This window comes from Euwallacea fornicatus, chromosome 16 (genome assembly GCF_040115645.1).
Source record: "Euwallacea fornicatus isolate EFF26 chromosome 16, ASM4011564v1, whole genome shotgun sequence".
Classification (NCBI taxonomy): Eukaryota; Metazoa; Arthropoda; class Insecta; order Coleoptera; family Curculionidae; genus Euwallacea; species Euwallacea fornicatus.
Genome location: NC_089556.1, coordinates 2,724,166 through 2,742,798, shown reverse-complemented (window position 1 = coordinate 2,742,798; position 18,633 = coordinate 2,724,166). Strand labels below are relative to the sequence as shown.

The 18,633-nt window shown below is 38.2% G+C and overlaps 1 protein-coding gene across 3 annotated transcripts in view; it reads left to right on the top strand.

The window, feature by feature from the left end:
* Positions 1–18,633, top strand: part of ed (echinoid) — a 127,788-nt gene extending 109,155 nt beyond the window's left edge. The window contains exons 3-16 of one of the 3 annotated variants that reach the window (XM_066291189.1): positions 226–500; positions 7,184–7,366; positions 12,043–12,225; positions 12,500–12,681; positions 13,242–13,531; positions 13,934–14,252; positions 14,403–14,580; positions 14,634–15,202; positions 15,251–15,481; positions 15,539–15,722; positions 15,781–16,001; positions 16,461–16,611; positions 16,894–17,057; positions 17,240–18,633. In XM_066291189.1, the coding sequence (XP_066147286.1) occupies positions 226–500; positions 7,184–7,366; positions 12,043–12,225; positions 12,500–12,681; positions 13,242–13,531; positions 13,934–14,252; positions 14,403–14,580; positions 14,634–15,202; positions 15,251–15,481; positions 15,539–15,722; positions 15,781–16,001; positions 16,461–16,611; positions 16,894–17,057; positions 17,240–17,446 (3,337 nt within the window). In that variant the 3' untranslated portion in view covers positions 17,447–18,633. Of the gene's footprint in view, positions 1–225; positions 501–7,183; positions 7,367–12,042; positions 12,226–12,499; positions 12,682–13,241; positions 13,532–13,933; positions 14,253–14,402; positions 14,581–14,633; positions 15,203–15,250; positions 15,482–15,538; positions 15,723–15,780; positions 16,002–16,179; positions 16,219–16,439; positions 16,612–16,893; positions 17,058–17,239 lie in introns of those variants that run through there. The other 2 variants (XM_066291188.1, XM_066291190.1) reach the window with 2 other exon arrangements.

Here is an 18,633-nt window from a genome sequence, read left to right as displayed (position 1 = left end):
ATTCAATGGCAACAACTTCGAGACATCCGGTCTTTGATATTCCTTAAAACAATACCACACTGACATCTTCGCTGAATTTTTATTAAAATCCTTTCGAGATTTTCATGTTTTCGTAATAGACTGTCACGTTCGCTGTCCATTGTGCAGTCCTACGTGAGAATACTTAATGTCCTCCGAACTTTTATTACATCGAAAATTTTATTCTATGTTCAAAACTCTTTTCAGACTGAACTATCACGTCGATGAAGGGATCTATGATCTACTGATAAGCAACGTTTCGTATGACCGAGATGATGGAAAGTTTGAATGCAAAGTCAAAGCCGGAGGCTCCGGGAAAAATCTCCACACTCAAAGCTACTCCCTGACTGTATTGGCACCTCCTCAGCCTCCTCAAATCGCTCCCGGATCCAGAGTAACGGCCACTGAAGGCAAACGGCAGGAACTGACCTGCAGCTCTGTAGGGGGATCTCCTGACCCGGAAGTGAAGTGGTACAAAGAAGGTAAGATGTCGGGAATTTATTGTGCAATTTAGGTCCTATATGCTTTTAAATTATTGTAAGTCGGGTTTAATTATCTTTTGCTGCTCTTTCTAGGCAGGTGAAGTCGCTCCAAGCTTAATATAAAATGAATGTACTTGCGGCTTAATATAGTGTAAAAGCTTGTTAAAGCTAACTTTCAAGATGAAGTTTCGGCGTTAGGTTGTTTGATTTTAAATGGGAATGTCTTGAGATGGAAAAGACACATTGCAAAATGTGAATGGATGTTCTTTGCTGGGATTATTGCACTTTAGAACGTTAAGTTCTCGAATATTTACTATGTAGCATTTCAAGCATGGAAACGTTTTTGCTTGAAGCGTCTTTCTGCTGGGTAATTCATACTTTTTTGGCAACGCATTACTAAAATATCAAATTTGGTAGTTGAAAGAAATTCCCAAATAAAATTAAACGAACAATAGGAAATTCGGTCCCTTGGCCTCACAAGAAGAAATCCTTGTGAGCATTGAAACAATCGGGAAATTTTCAATTAAGCGATTCCGAGGGGATCAGGATTGGTCGTTTAGAGAGTGCGTTTAGGTTCGTTTCTCAAGAATAAGAGAAAGAGAGATGTTGAGAGACACACACATACAAGTATTATCAATGTTAGTCCCCCAACATTAAAGAACTTTCGCATAAGGAACTCACTTGAGACGCTTACGAGCATTAATGATGATTGATTATATTAAAATTTTTCCGTGAATAGGTCTAGATTACTTTTTCCTGAGTTCATAATCTCCTGCATCATTCAACAACAGGTCCTCCATTTTCCCATGAAGTTTTAAAAACGCCTTAACTAAATTTAACGAATGTAATAAGACATTTTGTATCTTCCCTGTATTCAATAATAAATACCTAAAATATGCATGGTAAACTCCAGTTACACTACTCTGAGTATTATCAAAGGCCCTTGAAGTTGGTGGTCTATTGGGGTACCTTCAAATTGAATATTCAAATTCCAATCGATTAGAGTTCATTAATAATTATTATTTCCGGACGATTTCCAAATGGAAAAGTGTATCCCGAATTCCCATTTGAACTGAATTTTGTATTACAACATGATTACATGGTACGATTTTTATCTTCCTAGTGCAGTTTATTACTCCTTTTTGTCATTTGTGTATGTAACCAAACTGTGAGAAGATAAATTGTTGAAGATACCAACATTGTGGTTATTAACTGGTTTAATTTTCAATTAATTAAGGTAAATGGATGATTCGGCCCACCTTAAACGTTAATCCTATTCTTATTTGAGCCGAACCTCTTAAAAACCCCATCAGGATAATTTATCATCTTGAATTAGCGAAGACGCTTCTTTTTAGGCCAAATTTTCACATGGGGAACCAACTGTTTAATTTACAGAGCTGGGGGAAATAGAGATCGACTCCTTAATTCTTAAGACTGTTAGGGATCTTTAATTCCCTGGTAAAAAAGGCAGATTTTGAGGCTGAAGAGAAGTTTCCGATCGAGAAAGACGCTGTAAAGCTGTGTAATTTAAGCGCTTATTGATGCTCTTGCAGGTTTTTAGAGATTGCAGCGGCAATTAGGGTCGGGAATATGTCAAGGGTGGATTACTGGTGATTCCTGCAGGATTTCCCTATTTTCATTTAAGCTTGTGTAAATCGTTTTGTAAACCCGAAACCGGCGGGTAATGCAGCAGAACTGCATCAAATTTCGCGGTCTTTCATCAAGATAAGGATTACGAGTTTTGCTAAAAAAAAAACCAATTAACACTTTCAGACGGGTTTGTAATCAAAATCAATCAAAATGTCGGTAAATTACAGGACTGTAAAATCCCACAAAAATCATCATAAAACGTAATAAATCAGGCAAACGATCCTTGTAAAACCCGATCGGTTTGGCCATTAGCGCCGCTAATCCGGGTATTGTTTTCCCAAGTGTAAATTGCCAGCACAACCCCTTTTCGGACTTAAAAAATTAATTTAAATCACAATTGGACAATTTCGCAGATCCAAAGCGAACTAGCTCGTTATAAATGTAAATATTGACGCGGATTTGCATTTAAATTGGGCTTTTGCTGTTTTATATTATTAACCGCTTTTAAACCGGTACTGGTCATATTTTCGTTACAATTATGTTATCTGAGGTTAACGAGGTCTTTTGTTGTTTGTGGATCCCTTAAAAATTCGCAGAAATGTAGAAAACCTTTTTTACATCTCTACGATTTTCAAAAAATCCACTGAAACTCCGATTCTGCAACTTTGAACAACTGAAATTAATCAATGCGCATAGCAAAGGTTGAGAAAAGCAGCGAAGAAGTGCAAAATTTTAAGTTTTATTGAATTTTAATTTTCGGCAATTTTTCGTTTATTTCCAAGCAGTGGAAAATCGAATCTTTCAAAAAGGAAAAACACAACAAGTATAACCTCAGATGAATTTCTTGTTCTCATACTTTTGCAAAATTCTAAAGTAAGAAATACTATTGTTCGCAACGAGACAACGTCAACAGAAATAGACATACTATGTTACGAAATGTCCCGAAAAACGGACGATCTGATTATGAAATTACCTTTAAAGGAACAAGTTTTGCATTATACCGAATGTCAAGACTTTGTGTTTGTGTAATTCTGACCCTGACTCTGACCAACCGTGACCTCGAACGGTTAGGCGGGACATTCAAATATTTAAAATTTGAAGGCGTTTTGAGTCAAAACAGCTCTAATTGTAAGATTGAAAAGTGCGGAATGATGGCCAGTCTTAAGTACTATGATCTTCACGTAAAAGTCTTACAATTGGATAATTCGCGCAAGCGCAAAAATTAAAATCCATTTGCCACCTGGTGTACACAAAATTTTTACTTTTCTCCGATTCTGAACCTGAGAATACAAGCTTTGAATCAGTCGACTTTTCATGCAGTAACGTACTTTAAAAGTCTCAACTTTAAAGTTCAACAGCTCGACAACTGATCATATTGATTTCTTCAATGCTTCAATAGTCTGGAAAACTCTTCATGGTTACTTTCCACATCCTCAACTTCAAAGACACAACTTTTCACGAATTTCGTCGATTTTAGCCTCAAATCATTCCAGGCTTTAAAATGTGAAAAGCTTCTTTCATTGTTCGAAAATGTTTGCAACTAGAACGGCTCAGTTCCATATGGATCGGTCTTAGATACATGGAAATATTTGAATTCGAAAACTCCCAACTATTATCGTATAAGAAATGAAGAAGCATGTGCTAAAGAGAGATTTATCGTGTAGGGCTTGAATATGTTATATTGCACCTCTCGTCGAGGATTTGATGAGAATCGTAAAGTGTTTTAAAATAGTGGTAGAATGAAAAAGTTAGGAGATCAAAGCTCCGATGCTAGGCCCACGAAGATCCTTCACAAATCAATTTGTCAGTATGCAAAGTGTAACATATCGTCATGGAGATTTTTCAGGGGACGATAATACTCGACAAATAATAAAATTGCTAATTGACCCATGGTCAAAAGCGCACCATCTTCGATATTGTACGTGATGGAAAATTTTCACTTTTTTCTCCAAAATGAGGAGACTGAATGGTCTGGTTAGAGTTCAACAATACTGATCAATAACAGTTAAGTGAAAGCAATGACATTTTAATTTATGACGGACTAGATTGTACATTAAGAAAAGCTAATTGTCATGTGGCGTTACTGTGGTCCTTAAGCTTGTTTTGCGGAACCGAGATTTCATATATTGCGTTGTTAGATGTGAAGGTGAGATTCGTAGTCCCCTTTCAAGCTTCGGTGAAGTCCATACATTATCCATAATGCCGGTACTATCTTGGGGCATACTCAACAGTAATATATAATTACTCTACTTAAAATAAACCTTTCACTTTTCTGTCTTCAGTTTTTCACTTGTAACGAGTACTTTTTGTTCCTGATAGAGTGATTTTCCTTTAATTTGTGCAGTTTCCATATAAATATCAGAAAATTTACTTTTATATCAAAAATGTAATTCTCTCACAACACAAAAATGAGCAGTTTTAAAGAGGATAGAACTTTGCTTCTTAGCTCTTTACATTTTTCAGAGAGCGTATCAGTTTCTCATAGAAAAAAAACTGGTCACCTTTCGAAGCGATCCACGAGCCGATCTAATTTTTTACTTCTTTGTAAGACCAGAAGCGCTGGTCAGTCAGGCCATGTGCCATTAGTCGAAACAAGTAATAGTTACGGGGAGGAAGCTGTGAAGAATACGGCGGATGAGGTAGGAGTTCTCATTTCAACGTTTCCAAGTATGTCTTGACCACTTTCTCAACAAGAGGTCAAGCATTATCATGCTGCAAAATCACTTTATGGTGTCGCTCCATGTATTGCGGCCGTTTGTCTTTCGACGCTCCGCTCAAACTCCCAACGACGGTGCTCGCTCTTCTTAACTTTCTCATGAGTCTTTACTAAGTAATGCGTCCAACATTGCATTACTTAGTGCATGAATTTTCGAAAACCTTTCTCTCTTTTACCACTATTACGAAAAAATAACCGTTCTTGAATCATTGAAACCAGTCACGACATGTTTTTTTTCTACTAACAACTTCCCCGTAAGTGTGTGAGGATATTCAATGAGTCTCAGCCGCAGAGTTCTTCATGTGAAACAGAAAATTCATGATGAAGTGTCCTGCCGAAGGTGTTCGAACATTTTTATAAGGGTTCGGAGTAGCTTAAGTTCAGAAGAACAAAGCAAAGCTATAAGTATGCTGCAGACTGGATCAAAGCAACAGGATGTTGCCTAATTGTGTCTCGTTTCTTAAAGTGTGATATCCAGGCTATGTTAACAAGTTTTCAGCAACCTGGAAACGTCGTAGTAAGACGGCGCAGAAAGCAACTGAAGAAAATCGCAGCTGCGCAAGGCCGACTTATTGCCGTTCCTGCGCGAAGAAACTGTGCCCTTTCGACATGCAGACATTTGGGCAATAATCCGAGTTCCATCGAAACAATTCGTAGGAAAAGCAGTAAACATAAACTCGAGATGCCTTTTAAATAGAGTTTCCCTTACCCAAGAAAATAAACTCGGAAGACTAGAGTGGCCAAGAGAGCACATCAGTCGGGACGAAGAGTGGCCTTTTGTATTTATCGCGGACAAGTCTAGATTAGACCGTTACTCTCATAGTCGGTGTGTTCGTATCTGGACAATTCCTGAAGTGAGCAGAAACTTGAAAACTGTACAAGAAGTTCATCCTTTTACGGGGGGGGAGGCACGTTAAATAAATATATTAATAAATGATCTGGAGCGCAATTTGCTATGGTGAGAAAAGTGAGTCGTACCTGTGTAAAAGAAACATGAATACAAACATCTATGAAGAGAACTTCGTCAACAGTATTCAGTCAAATTTTCATGTTGCTATAAGAGAAAATTTCCGATTCTCGGATGGTAATGTGTAGCTGTTGTGCAGCAATCGTTATAGGTGCGATTGAAAAGGTAGGTGTCGAACTTTTACCGCGTCCGTCAAGATCGCCTGACCTTAACCCCATTGAACGTGCATGGAACATGTTGCAAAGAAGCTTTAACAAATATCAGCCACGTCCCCAAACCTTTGAGAACTTCCACAGTTGTGGGAACATCCACCACAAGAGTGTATAAATCATCTCGGTGAAAGTATGCGAAGCAGTTACACACGTTAGGGGAGCCTGTATGACGTATTAAGTTTTCGAGATGTAGTTTTTACGTAATTTTGAACTTTGCAAAAATTCTTCGTGTTTTTTTTGGTTTTCTTCAACAAACTAAAAAATATCGTCAATATGAAATTGTCATTTATTTTTTTACGAGGATTGCAAAAAAAATATAATTCCTGTTGCCAGCTCTAAGTTATGCCGAAATAGTCCTAATATCTCTAATGGCTTTATTGTAAGTTTGTTTTTTTTTTTTTGGCCACCAAGCGATTCACTCCCTCGGCAATGTGGGAGTGAAGAAAGTGAAATCTCCTCGCTGGTCAGTTTAAATTGGACTTTCCATCGATAAAGCAAAAGTGTCGAGACCAATTTTAGACGCTAGAAACGAGATACAAACCACTACGCGAAACTTTAGACCCGGCATAAAAGAGAGTCTCTTTTGCTGCTCGGATGGTAATCTCGTCTCCTTTTTCCTGCCATAAGTTTTCGCACTCGTGAATTATGCAGGTCTTTTTTTCGCCTTAGTGGCGTTTCCGTTGCTGTAAAAAGTCCTGTTTATGGAAGTGGCTTCTGCTTACAAACACGACGGTTTTGCTTGTTTTAAGGTAAAGGAAGCGGCCGATTAAGCTCCAAGACCTTTGAGAGACGCCGCCTCCTCTCCTTCCCCCGCAAAATACAGGTTTTAATAGAGAAGCATTAATGAAGTCGGTATACTAGAAATAAAATTGCAGGGGTTTTTATTGTCTCCTAGAAACGTACTAAAAGTATCTCATTAAAGCCCGCACTGTACAAAATAACGTCCTTTCCCTTTTATCTTTTCGAGATAAAACTAGCATTCTCTTCAACCCACTTACTTTAACATGGAGGGTTCTTTGAGCGTATGTACGTCATAAATTCATTCAAATTCGTATTATTTGCCCACAAAGAAGGAGCAAAAACAATGCTTTCAAGAACGTAATACTCGAGAACTGGTACATCCTCTCTGGTTTTGCCTTGTTTTACGTCAACTTGTTGCGTTCATAGCGCATTTAATGAATTTCGCTCATTGTTTCAGGCTCGATGTATCCCCTAGAGGCAGCATTGAAAAACGGAGGATCCCGAGATCAACCCACCACCGCTACCTTAACCATCACCCCGACCAAAGACGATGATGAGGCTGTGTACAAATGCGAAGTCTGGAATAGAGCTTTGGCTCAAGACAAAATACTGAAAGCCACCGTTTCTCTAAGTGTTCAATGTACGTATTAACGAGGAAGTTAAATTAATACAAGTATTTATGATGGCAATTTGCAATGCGTATCTGGGTCCAATACAGGAAAATTAACATAGACAGGCTGCATTTAACAGGGATGATTGACTGGCAAACACTGTCATTTGATTAGTGCCGAGTAGAAAAGCCTTATAATCAGGACAATAGCAGGCTTCAACTAGTATATCGATACTGATGAGGGCTAATTTCCATTGAAATTCGTGAGATGCAGTTTGCTATTTGCGTTAGTAGCTAAATGCAGAACTTGTGGTAGGAAGCTACATGTGTGTACTTAAGTTTGGTTAAAAGCCAGTAAGCTCGGGGAGGTTTTATGGTCCCCAATTCGGCGAATTTGCGGGTAACGTTTGTGTAAACGAATCGACGGAGAAGTTTGTTAAAACTCCAGTGTTGCTCCAAATTTGTTGATTCGAAGTTTGCGGCAAACATGTTAGAAGTTCTTTAATAATTTTAGCAGAAAAACTTGTTTCGCATTCATTTAATGTCTATTAGCCCGGTCCCCTTGCCAATACATAACTCTACGCGAGGATGGTCCCAGAAGTACTCGACCTAACACTTAGAGAGAAAAAACTGGAAAATATCATATTAATTCTCAACGAAGTCTCCTTTGAGATTGACACACTTTTTCCAGCAATATTCTATGGTTTCTATATCCTGTTCATAATAAGGGACTTGGGATGGTTTAAAACAGCTATCAACCTCGGACTCCACCTCTTCATTATTGGTAAATGTCGGTTCCAGTTTGAAAATAGGAAATAGTCGAACGGAGCTAAGTCTGGAAAGTAGGGAAGGTGACAAAAAAGTGCGAAACTCAGTTGAATGATTTTGGCTATCTCTGTGACGGAACCATGGACTGGCGTGTATTTTGGATGAAACAAGACTTTTCTTTTTCGTCAAATGCCGTCGCTTTTTCCTAACTCTTCGCTCAAGCACTGCAATATATTTATATGATATTCTCCATTTGTTTTTCTTTTAGGGAGATAGTCAATAAGAATTATTCCGCGTTCATCCAAGAAAAAACAGACGTCATCGCCTTTCTTGCAGATCGAACGATTTTCGCAGTCTTTACCGCCGACTCTCCCCTTTGAGTCTATTGTTTTGACTGCTCATTCAGGTGTGGAATAATGGATCCATGTTTCATCCATGGTTATGAATCGATGCAAAAACTGGCCTTTATTGCTGCTGAAACTTTGCCAAACATTCCCTTGAAACATCCTCACGACGCTGTTTTTCTGCGATTGTGAGTAATCGCGGCACCCATCTCGCGCACAGCTTTCTCATACCCAACAGTTCGGTCAAAATGTGATGTCCAGTACTTTTTGAAATGCCCATCAACTCACGCAATGTTAGTCGAAGATCTTCCAACATAATTTTGTGGATGCTCGTCACAATATCTAGAGTGGTCAGATTCGGAACGTCATTGAGATGACCACTGGGTGGTTCGTCTTGGCAGCTCGCACGAGCGCATTTACACTCTGCCATCCAATATTTTATAGTTATTAGTCAAGAGCCAGATTCCCCCAAAGTAGAATTTAACTCCGCTTTGATGTTGGATATGCTAAGACCTTTCAAATGAAAATATTGGATCACGTATCGATGACCAATTTTTTCCATGTTCACAAAATCGCCACTTATATGTCAGGTTGGATACCTCTGGGACCATCCTCGTAGACCTAACGTCCTGGGAAAGGTGGAAATTTTAAAGCTTGTGAAGGGTTATGGGACGCGCCAATTTTTCAAAAAGCTTCAAGATTAAGAAATCATCTACGCTCTCATTTCTTCCTTCTTTCCTCACATCTTTCACCTGTAAGTGCGTTTGAAGGTTTAAAGTCTAAAGAAGCTGCACATCTATGACTTAGAAAGTCTCTGCTTTTCCATATATAATTATTTGATACCATAAAGGTTCGTTTTTTCAATTTCCAAACGTTTTAAGGGATTTGAAGAACTACTTTAAACTCCGTTTTTGATAACTTCCTTCACGGAAAAATTTAACGATCTCTGCAAACTGCATTCATTCTTTGACGTGATCATCGGCGAGTCAAAGATTCATATTCAAGAAAACTCGAAATCTGTTCCTTATTTCTTCTGTCTTCTGCGACACTTCGGCAGATAGAAGGTAAAGCTTTCAGCTGTATGTTCAACGTTATTGTATTATAATTCTTTATTCTTGATAGGAAATTTAGTTAAAGTTGTCCAGCCTCCATTGAATCCCCAGTTATCCCGAATGCTACAGAGATGTTATTTTCCAGTCTTCACCGTTACCGCTATTTTATACAACAGACATTAAAACCCATGTCCCTAACAAAGCAGTCTGTTTTCCAAGACAATATTTGGACACACTTTCATTTCAGAACAATAATGGAATGAATCACAGCAGTTTCCATTTTAATAATGGAATAATAATCCAAACAAAACACTTTTATGATAATTGAAACTCTCTGGAACAAAAACAATGGTGTAGTTGTTTACTACAAGATTAACAAAATTCTCTACTAATAATTAAATACATAACAATATTTAATTTCACAGTGGAAAGTTTCAACTTTTTCGTAACTTCCACATTTTGCCCAACCCAGATATCAGTTTCCTTCCAGCACGTGTCCCGAAAATTGACAACTGAAATTAACCCTGGACTGAATATTGAATGTTTCCAGTTCTGAAAATACATTTTTCATAAAAGTTTGTCTGGAACCTCGAAAACATCAGTTCTACGTGTTTGTCCTTTGGCAATTAAATGAGTCCTGTACAAAGGACCCAATATCAATAACCTGAAGCGCATGTTTCATTGCCAGGGTTTGAACAGAAATATACCGGGTGATTTTAGATAAATGGGACGAGCAAATTTCTTGAAGTCGCGAAGAACTACAAAAAAAAAGATGTTCCAATAAAATCTTTTTTATTTTCGGAGGTTCAGCATTTTATGCGATCAGTTATTTTCCAATGTCACCTTCACCCATCGTTTTGGGGACATCTTCGTTTTTTTGAAATGAAGACCAAATTTCTTATTAGAGATTCGAACTTTCTGTTGCCAGGAAAAAAGTTTTTACTTGAAACATTTTTTGCTGAAAGTGACAAAATTCATAATAAAATACTAAATACAAAACGACGAAAATAGACTCCCTGAAAACTCAATGTTTTTTAAATGTTCTATTTTCGAACGAATCAAGTTTCACAAATTACGGTCAAGCGAATGGCCACAAAATACAAGATGTGTCAATTGAGAATCCGCACTGGGTGTATAAAGTGGAAAGACAGCGATCATGGACTGTAAATGTTTGATGGGGTTTTTTTGGGAGACATCTGATTGAAGCATACTCCATTGATGGCGACCTCGATGCAGAAAATATTGAAAATTTTTGTTAGAAGATTTGGTGCACCTTGAAGAAGTTAATTTATTATGCATGTATATACAAATAATATCATGGAGCGAATGTTGACAATATGGTTTCAACATGATGGCTGCCTCGTTCATTATGCGAGAGATATCAGAGAAGTTTAAAATGAACATTATTCACAAGAGTGCATTACACATGGTAGTGTAGTTAACTGGCCAGCCCGATCATTAGATTTAGTTCCACCATATTTTTTTTTTTTTTTTTGGTAGGTCATTTTATCACATATCGTTTATGATCGAGTGTCAATTACTGCTGAAGACATGAAAATTCGAATCAAAAGCGCCTGTCGAAACATCACACCTAAAATGCTAGAAAATATCGCACAATCATTTCGAAACTGAATTGTTTAGTGCGTCGAACATCAGAGGTATAATTTCGAATATTTGTTGCACTGATTTTTATTACAATCAAGTAAAATTACTAGATAACAAATAAAATTGCTCAAGTAACTTAATAAAGTTCATTAAAGCGTTCATTTTGTGTTTGGTTATTATTATGAATTTTATCATTTTCAACAAAAAATGTTACAAGTAAAAACATTTTTACTGTTGAGAAAGAATTCGAATCTCCGAAAAAGTTTTGTCTTCCATTTGAGAAAACTAAGTTGGCCTCAAATGTCAGACGTTGACACGTGAAGGTGACAGGTGTTGACAAAAGACAGGTGAAGGTGACCTAGGGAAAAAAAACGACAGCATAAAAAGTTGAGCTCCCGAAAATAAAAAAGACTTTATTTATTAAAACATTTTTTTTGTAGATTTACTTTTCCAATTTATATAGAATCACCTGGTATTATTGTCTTTATTATAAATTGAAGTTAATAATCCAACACAAAATGAGTCATTTTCACAAATACAAAATTCGTCCCCTTGGAACGGGAGTTATGCAAACAATATTAATTAAAGTTTATCGTTCATTATGACAAGGAATTAATGATATTTAATTTTCTGCTCCAGAGAAAATAGTCACTAAATTAGCGCCTCGTTTTTACTTAAGGGGATCCGAGCAAGATGAGATCATTATTTAAGAGACTTCTAAACCGTAGGGACTTTCCTGAATTATTTATTCAATGGAAAGATTCCTATTTCCGAGCCGGCACTAAAAAGTTTAACAGATGATTAAATTTAACTGACACTCAAATTTAAAATTTGCACCTTTATGAGGATAGAACTCGACCAATGAGTTGTGGATGAACATTGCATAATCACGTTGGAAATTAATTGATTTACGACGTTGTTTTTCTCTTATTTTTAGATTTTCCAAGAGTGGTGGTTGGACCAGAAAATCCGTTACACATCGAAAGGGACTCTAAAGCAACTCTCGAGTGCAACGTGGATGCGAAGCCCAAGGTATCAGGAGTTAGATGGATGAGGAATAGCAGATTTATAAGTTCTAGTTACAATCACGAAATCCGCAGGGTTTCCATCCAGGATTCTGGTAAGAAAAACTTTCATGGTTGATTATCGACATCAGTTGTCTGCTGACTAATTTCATTCTCAACAAAAACTTAATGAAAATCGAATCGCGATATTTCGCTTTCTGATTCGTTTTATTCATGCGTAACAGCGCAATGAAATGAGCTCCATGATTTTTCTTTTTCCTGTCGGAATAATTGTCTCTGAACACTAACAATGCTTATTAAACCTGATACATAATTGGATTTTTCTTGTTTGCCTTGTCGAGCTTAACACAGATTATTTTTTTTTTAAAGGAAAATACACGTGCAGCGCCGACAATGGTTTGGGGAAAGTAGGGGAGCAGGATATATTCTTAGACGTCCTCTACGCCCCTATTGTTACGCTAGAAGCAAAAACCAAAGAAGCCGAAGAAGGGGAGCCGGTGTATATAAAATGTAATGTTACTGCCAATCCCAGTCCGGTTACAATTGAATGGGTGAGTTCTATTTTGTAATAAAGAAATCAATACATTGTAGTCAAATAACAGATTTGAAGGATTTGATTCACTTTGCAATTTCTTTGTGAAGTTTTGATGGCTCGGAACGATTACGGTCAAGTTTCATTAAAACAATTTTTTCCTCTGATTTCTCATGATTTTTAGGTTTTTTCTTTCCCTACTGTTTCACATTTCCCCCCTCGTTCGGTCACGAATCAGGAAATAATCCTTTTCCTCTAGCAGATTTGCAATCACTTTTCCGTTTAAATGTTTAAAAATTTCCCCTCATTATTTATTTCTCGTCCGTTACTTTTCATATTCCCTTTTACTTTCACATTTCTTCCCCATTTTTTGCATATCTTTAGGGCTTTAAGAGAGTCTACTCTTCCCCTACCACTGTGGTCTTCAATGTCGTTGACAAAAGCTTCTATTCTGTAGATATTCAGTGGGCTTTTGTTAAGAGTGGCATAAGAACACGCAGTCCGTCCAGTTGCATGTTAATACGACCAACTTAAAACGTTACCTCCTAGCTCAGGTTAATTTTACCCTCTTTTTTATAGCTCAAAGAAGGCAAGCCAGATTTCCGCCAGTCCGGGGAAACCCTCCACATTTCCCATGTAACTGCAGAAAGCTCTGGAACCTACGTATGCAGAGCAGTCAATCTCCTCTCCCCTTCGGGCCAGGGATCCCGCAAGTCGGAGCGAGTGGGCAATGCCTCTGTAGCTCTTTTAGTACGCCATCGTCCAGGAAGATCCAGGATCTCCCCGAACAGACCTGTGGTTTCCGAGGGCGGCGCTGTGACTTTGAGCTGCGTTGCTACCCCCCCTGGATGGCCAGCGCCCCAATACAAGTAAGAAACGGTTTTTCCATTAAGCTGATGATGGCCATGAAAGGGAATTTCTTTTTATCACAAATGCACACTGCCATTCGAATTCACACCTTTCCAATACACCGTCGGTCCCAATCCTGACAGCGTAAAATAAATTATTACATCGCGTGAGCTGTATATGTTTGTTATTCTGCAGAAAAATGCATTAAAACACGTTCACAATGTCAACATTTCATGAAAATTTCAACCTGCGTCTATGGGCAAATTTCATGCTCATAGCTGAATTTATTACATTTTATGCCGCTGTTGTCTCACATGGAAAAGGGACGTTTAGCTCCTTTTTGTAACTCGCACAGATCGTTTAGATTAGCATTTAGGAGTTATTTAGATTAAAGATAGCTAATCAATTATCTTCAATTCCAGGTGGTTTAAATTGAATTTAGACGGTGAGACAACCATCCTAGCAACTGGCTCTAAGTACACCATCGCCAATGCGAATTTGGGAGCTGAAGGAACTTACAACTGCCAAGCTCACAATGAATTGGGACCCGGAGAAATGTCTTCAGTTGATTTGGAGGTGCACCAGCCCCCTACCTTCAAGTACAAGCTGAAGCCCTTAGAGACAAAGAAAGTGGGAGATCATGACTTCTCTGTATCCTGCAGTGCTAGGGGTAAACCACGTCCTGTTGTGAGGTGGCTGAAGGACGAAGAAGAGTTGACTGCTGACGCCAATATGTTTGAGGTAGGTCGCTATGAGGAATTCACATTCTCATAATCTCATTTTCAATTCATTGAAACTACTTTTGTCTAACTGTCTGAACTTCTGTCTTTTTCTCTAAATCTTCTTCCTGTATCTGCGTAATCGTATAGTTCCTGCACTTGTTTCTTCAAGGTAAAAACGGAGTACTCAGACCCAAATGGAGCAGTCACTATACGGAGCGTCCTGAAATTCAGCGGTAGAGCCAGACCCAACGGAAACCAGCTTCTCCCCTCGGATAGAGGAATCTATACTTGCAGTTTCGAGAATGAAGTTCGACGAGCGGACTCCACCATGCACCTTAAAATCGAACGTGCGTTTCATTACTTCCAAAAACCGACAAAACCTCACAAAAAATTCTTATAGATGAACCAATAGTGCTGCACCCCTACAACAAAGTCGCCTTCGATATCTTGGAAACCGCTGATGTGGTATGTCGCGTTCAAGCCTACCCCAAACCCGAATTCAAATGGTTCTTTGGTAACAATGTCAACTCTCTGCAATCATCCTCTGTAGCTCATTATGTAGTACAAACTACCGCTGATGAAGATGATGTATACACGAGTGTTTTAAAAGTGTCGCACATCCAGAAGCAGGATTATGGAGACTACAATTGTCAGGTGGTCAATAGTTTGGGCAAAACCGAGACCAAAATTCGATTGCAGCCCAAAGGGCCTCCAGAGAGACCCAATAAGCTAACCGCTCTAAATACTGGACCTACGTACGTCACCTTGGGATGGGAGCCAGGTTTCAATGGAGGGGTGTACAATACTAAATATTTCGTTTCCTATAAGAAGATTTCGGGGGAGAATGACGTTGTTGTTGAAGGATGCGGTCCAATGACCAAGAACAGCGACTGGGCTGAAGTGGATTGTCAACAAAACGTTCCTTGCAATGTGTCCCATTTGGACCAACACCAAACCTATTTATTTAAGGTGAGTGATAGTTTAACTGCAACATGGCATGACCTGCTGGTTTCATAGGTCAAAGCTTTGAATACCAAAGGAGTAGGGGAAAACTCTAATGATATTCGTGCTACAACTCGAGTTGATAGAATCCCAATGCCTCAACGTGTAGCCTACGACAAGACATCCAATTCTATCTCAATAATTGTGCCTGCCACCTGTTTGCCTTTAGAAGCTGTAGTTGAGACTGTGAGCAATGAAAATCATCCTGTTACTGCTTGGCAAGTTATCGACACACTTCAGCTTCAAGTAAGCAACATTTATCGCCGTTTATCGAATTATTTGCTACGTAACATTTTATAACAGGTCTCAGGCGTGGTGCCCACAGCCAAAGAAAAAGGTCTAGACAAGATGATGGGTAGAAACTACGGCAATGCCAGATCACTCATAGATGAACCAATAGGTGTTGATGAGTACAGTCCGAGACTTCGAGTAAAACTTTGCCTCCGCACTCATCATGATCATTGTGGCGAATTCGTTGAAGCAGAAAGTAAGCTATTTCTTCAAAACCGTCAATCACAGAGATAATATTAATTAAAAACTTTCAGTGGGCTATGGCAGTCCTCTCCATGAAGCTTCAGCCCTAACCACGACAACACTGATAGCGATTGTAGCGACCTCCGTGCTGTTTTTCATCAGCCTAGGATTACTGCTGGTATTTTGCCGTTGCAAGAGGGGTCAACATGGGAAAAAGGCCCAACAAGCTAAAGATTTGGAAATGGATTCAGTCAGACCTACTATTATTCCTTCTAGTGGGAATGGGCAACAGGTAAAAGCTCCTCTTTATATGATTCTTATTTGTACCTGATGTACAAAATGATTCTGAATTTTTGGATACACTGAACTATTCAGATTGGCATTTGAGGCGTCACAGCTATAAAAAGAATCATCATTGATTTCCTTCCAATATTTAATTTTTCGTAATTTATTTAACGCTCCCCTATAAGAAAGAAATGGATACTCTGAAGAATGAGTGACCAATAATTGTGAGTACATGGTTGTTTGTGGAGACTCGTATGAACTTTATAGACTTTAAACGTCCCTATACTTGAATCTAAGCATGTTCTGCTTGAAATTTCAAGCGGTTACAAGGCACTATTTTCCGATTTAATTCAGACGTATCTGTGCTCGAATCCGCTAATTTCTCTGTGGTAGTGCTTTGGATCTGCTTTTTACTCTCCTATAATTAATAACGCGTTATTTACAGCTGAATTCACCTTTGTTCCAGAACCAGGCCCCGCCACCCTACTACGCACCGGGTCTGGAAAACCAAGCTCTAGATCTACAAATGGCTTTAGAGGACCATAAAGCTGTATATGCAGCTACACAAAACGGTTACGGACACTATGGCGAACCAAGGAATGATTGGAACTATTTAGGTGAGAAATCATGGACGAAATGCTTGAGAGCTTTGAAAAGCGGTAGAATGATTGTTGCAATTTTTTCCATGTCGTTATCCAGTAAAAAAATTATTTTTTTAAATAGAATATTTTGTATATTTTTTGATATTTACAATTTGCAGTTTAAAAGAATTGACTAAAAATTTATTCTACTCTTATTGCCTCAATACCTTGTATATTTAGAAGCAACAGTTCAAAAGGATGATTTCTTTTTACCACACATTACGTAAACAAATTAAAAATATTCAATAACATTTCCAGACACCGGTTACACGACCACTGTCCAAGGAAATGGCAGTGTAGACTCTCAGGACTCTCTCTGGCAATTAAAGATGGCCGCTAATGGCGGGCCTCAATACGACCAATATGGTGGACACGATGACTACGCACACTTCCCTCAATCACACCAAGACCCCTATGCACAGGTATGTGTTAAATAAAAAATATCTAACGTAAAAACCGTGTGTAACGTGGAAATCCGACTTGATGTTAGTTTTCGCAATAATCGAAGAGATATGAAGTCTGGTTTTTCCATTTTACAGCGTATGTAAGTATGACCCATTTGGTGATTCAACTCATCTAAAATGGATTTGCGTTGTTTTTTCAGGTGCACAAGCCTAAAAAGCGCCTAGAGTCCCCCGCAGTGTACAGAGACGCCCCAGGGTTGCCCGACCCTTACATGGAGCAAATGGACGATGACAAACCTCCCCCACCCCCTCAACACATGTCCCTGGCCTATGAGGAGTCTCTGGAAAGCGGGTATTCCACCCCAAATTCGCGCACTCGTAGAGTGATTCGTGAGATTATTGTGTAGGATAGTGATTCAAGGATCACACGTCCAAAAATCTTTTGCCATTTGTAGACGGACATTTGCGGATTCGACTGGTATAATACGAGTAGTGTTTTTGCAATTTACACGTTTTATGTGTAAGTTTTTGTACTTAACTTAAAGCAGGCTGGGACAACTTTGAGAGAGAACCAGCTACATGGAAATTTCAACAGCTACCCAGGACAGGATTCATCGTGTTATGCTGCCGCAGAGTTTCCCTGGAAGCTCTTAAAAGGTTGTCCCAGCAACATATACTTAAAATGAGACGAATTTTATAAACGAAAGGAATGTGATTTTCATTGCAATACTTATTGTTGTGCTTTTGTTGTATTTGTTTAATGATTATGTTCATTTTGTGACTGTACAAAATATTTTTATAAGATTAGGTTTTAGCCATTCAACAAGGAAAGGTCCTAAATGATCATTCTGACTGAAATGTATAGTAATTTCGTACGCTACAGGGTGTTTGATTCAGCTGCAAATCATACGTCTTGTAGGTCTATTTTTATGATACACTACGTTCCAGCAAAGTACTCGATCACTTAACAGTTTTTAAGCAATTCGTGTATCTCCTATGATAGTTCCACAAACCATTGAGTACTTTTTTGTTACCTTCAAAGATTTAATTGTTGTTTATTATTGTGCCTGAAGTACTTCGACCCATTTTATAATTAATCATCATCATTGTGCCAAATGCAAATCATCACCGTAACCAAGTTCAATTCTTATATCGTGTAATTAACGTAGTTCCGAATCGCCCTCTACAATGTCTTTGTTTGTATAAAATTTGCGGAAAACTGGAAATTTTTAGATTTTAGGTTTCTGATCTCAAAGTTTTTGTGAGTTCTTCTGTGTCTTCGCGGAGAGGCAGAAGCAGATACGTAAATGTTTGTAAAATAAACACTTTTCAAGATATTTTTATGATTGTATAAATAACGCGCAAAACGATTGAGATATTGAGAGATTTATTTATTATTTTAGTGGTTTATTTTTGTATATTTAGATGTACATAAGACACAAAAGACTATTATAATTTACTATTTAGCTTAAGTTCTAGAGTGAATAAGGCCGGAGATAATTTTAAGGTTGTATATACATACAGACAAGAATTACACTTTTGAGCACGATTGTTTTTAGTTTTTGTAAATAAATGTCTATATTTAATGAGGAAA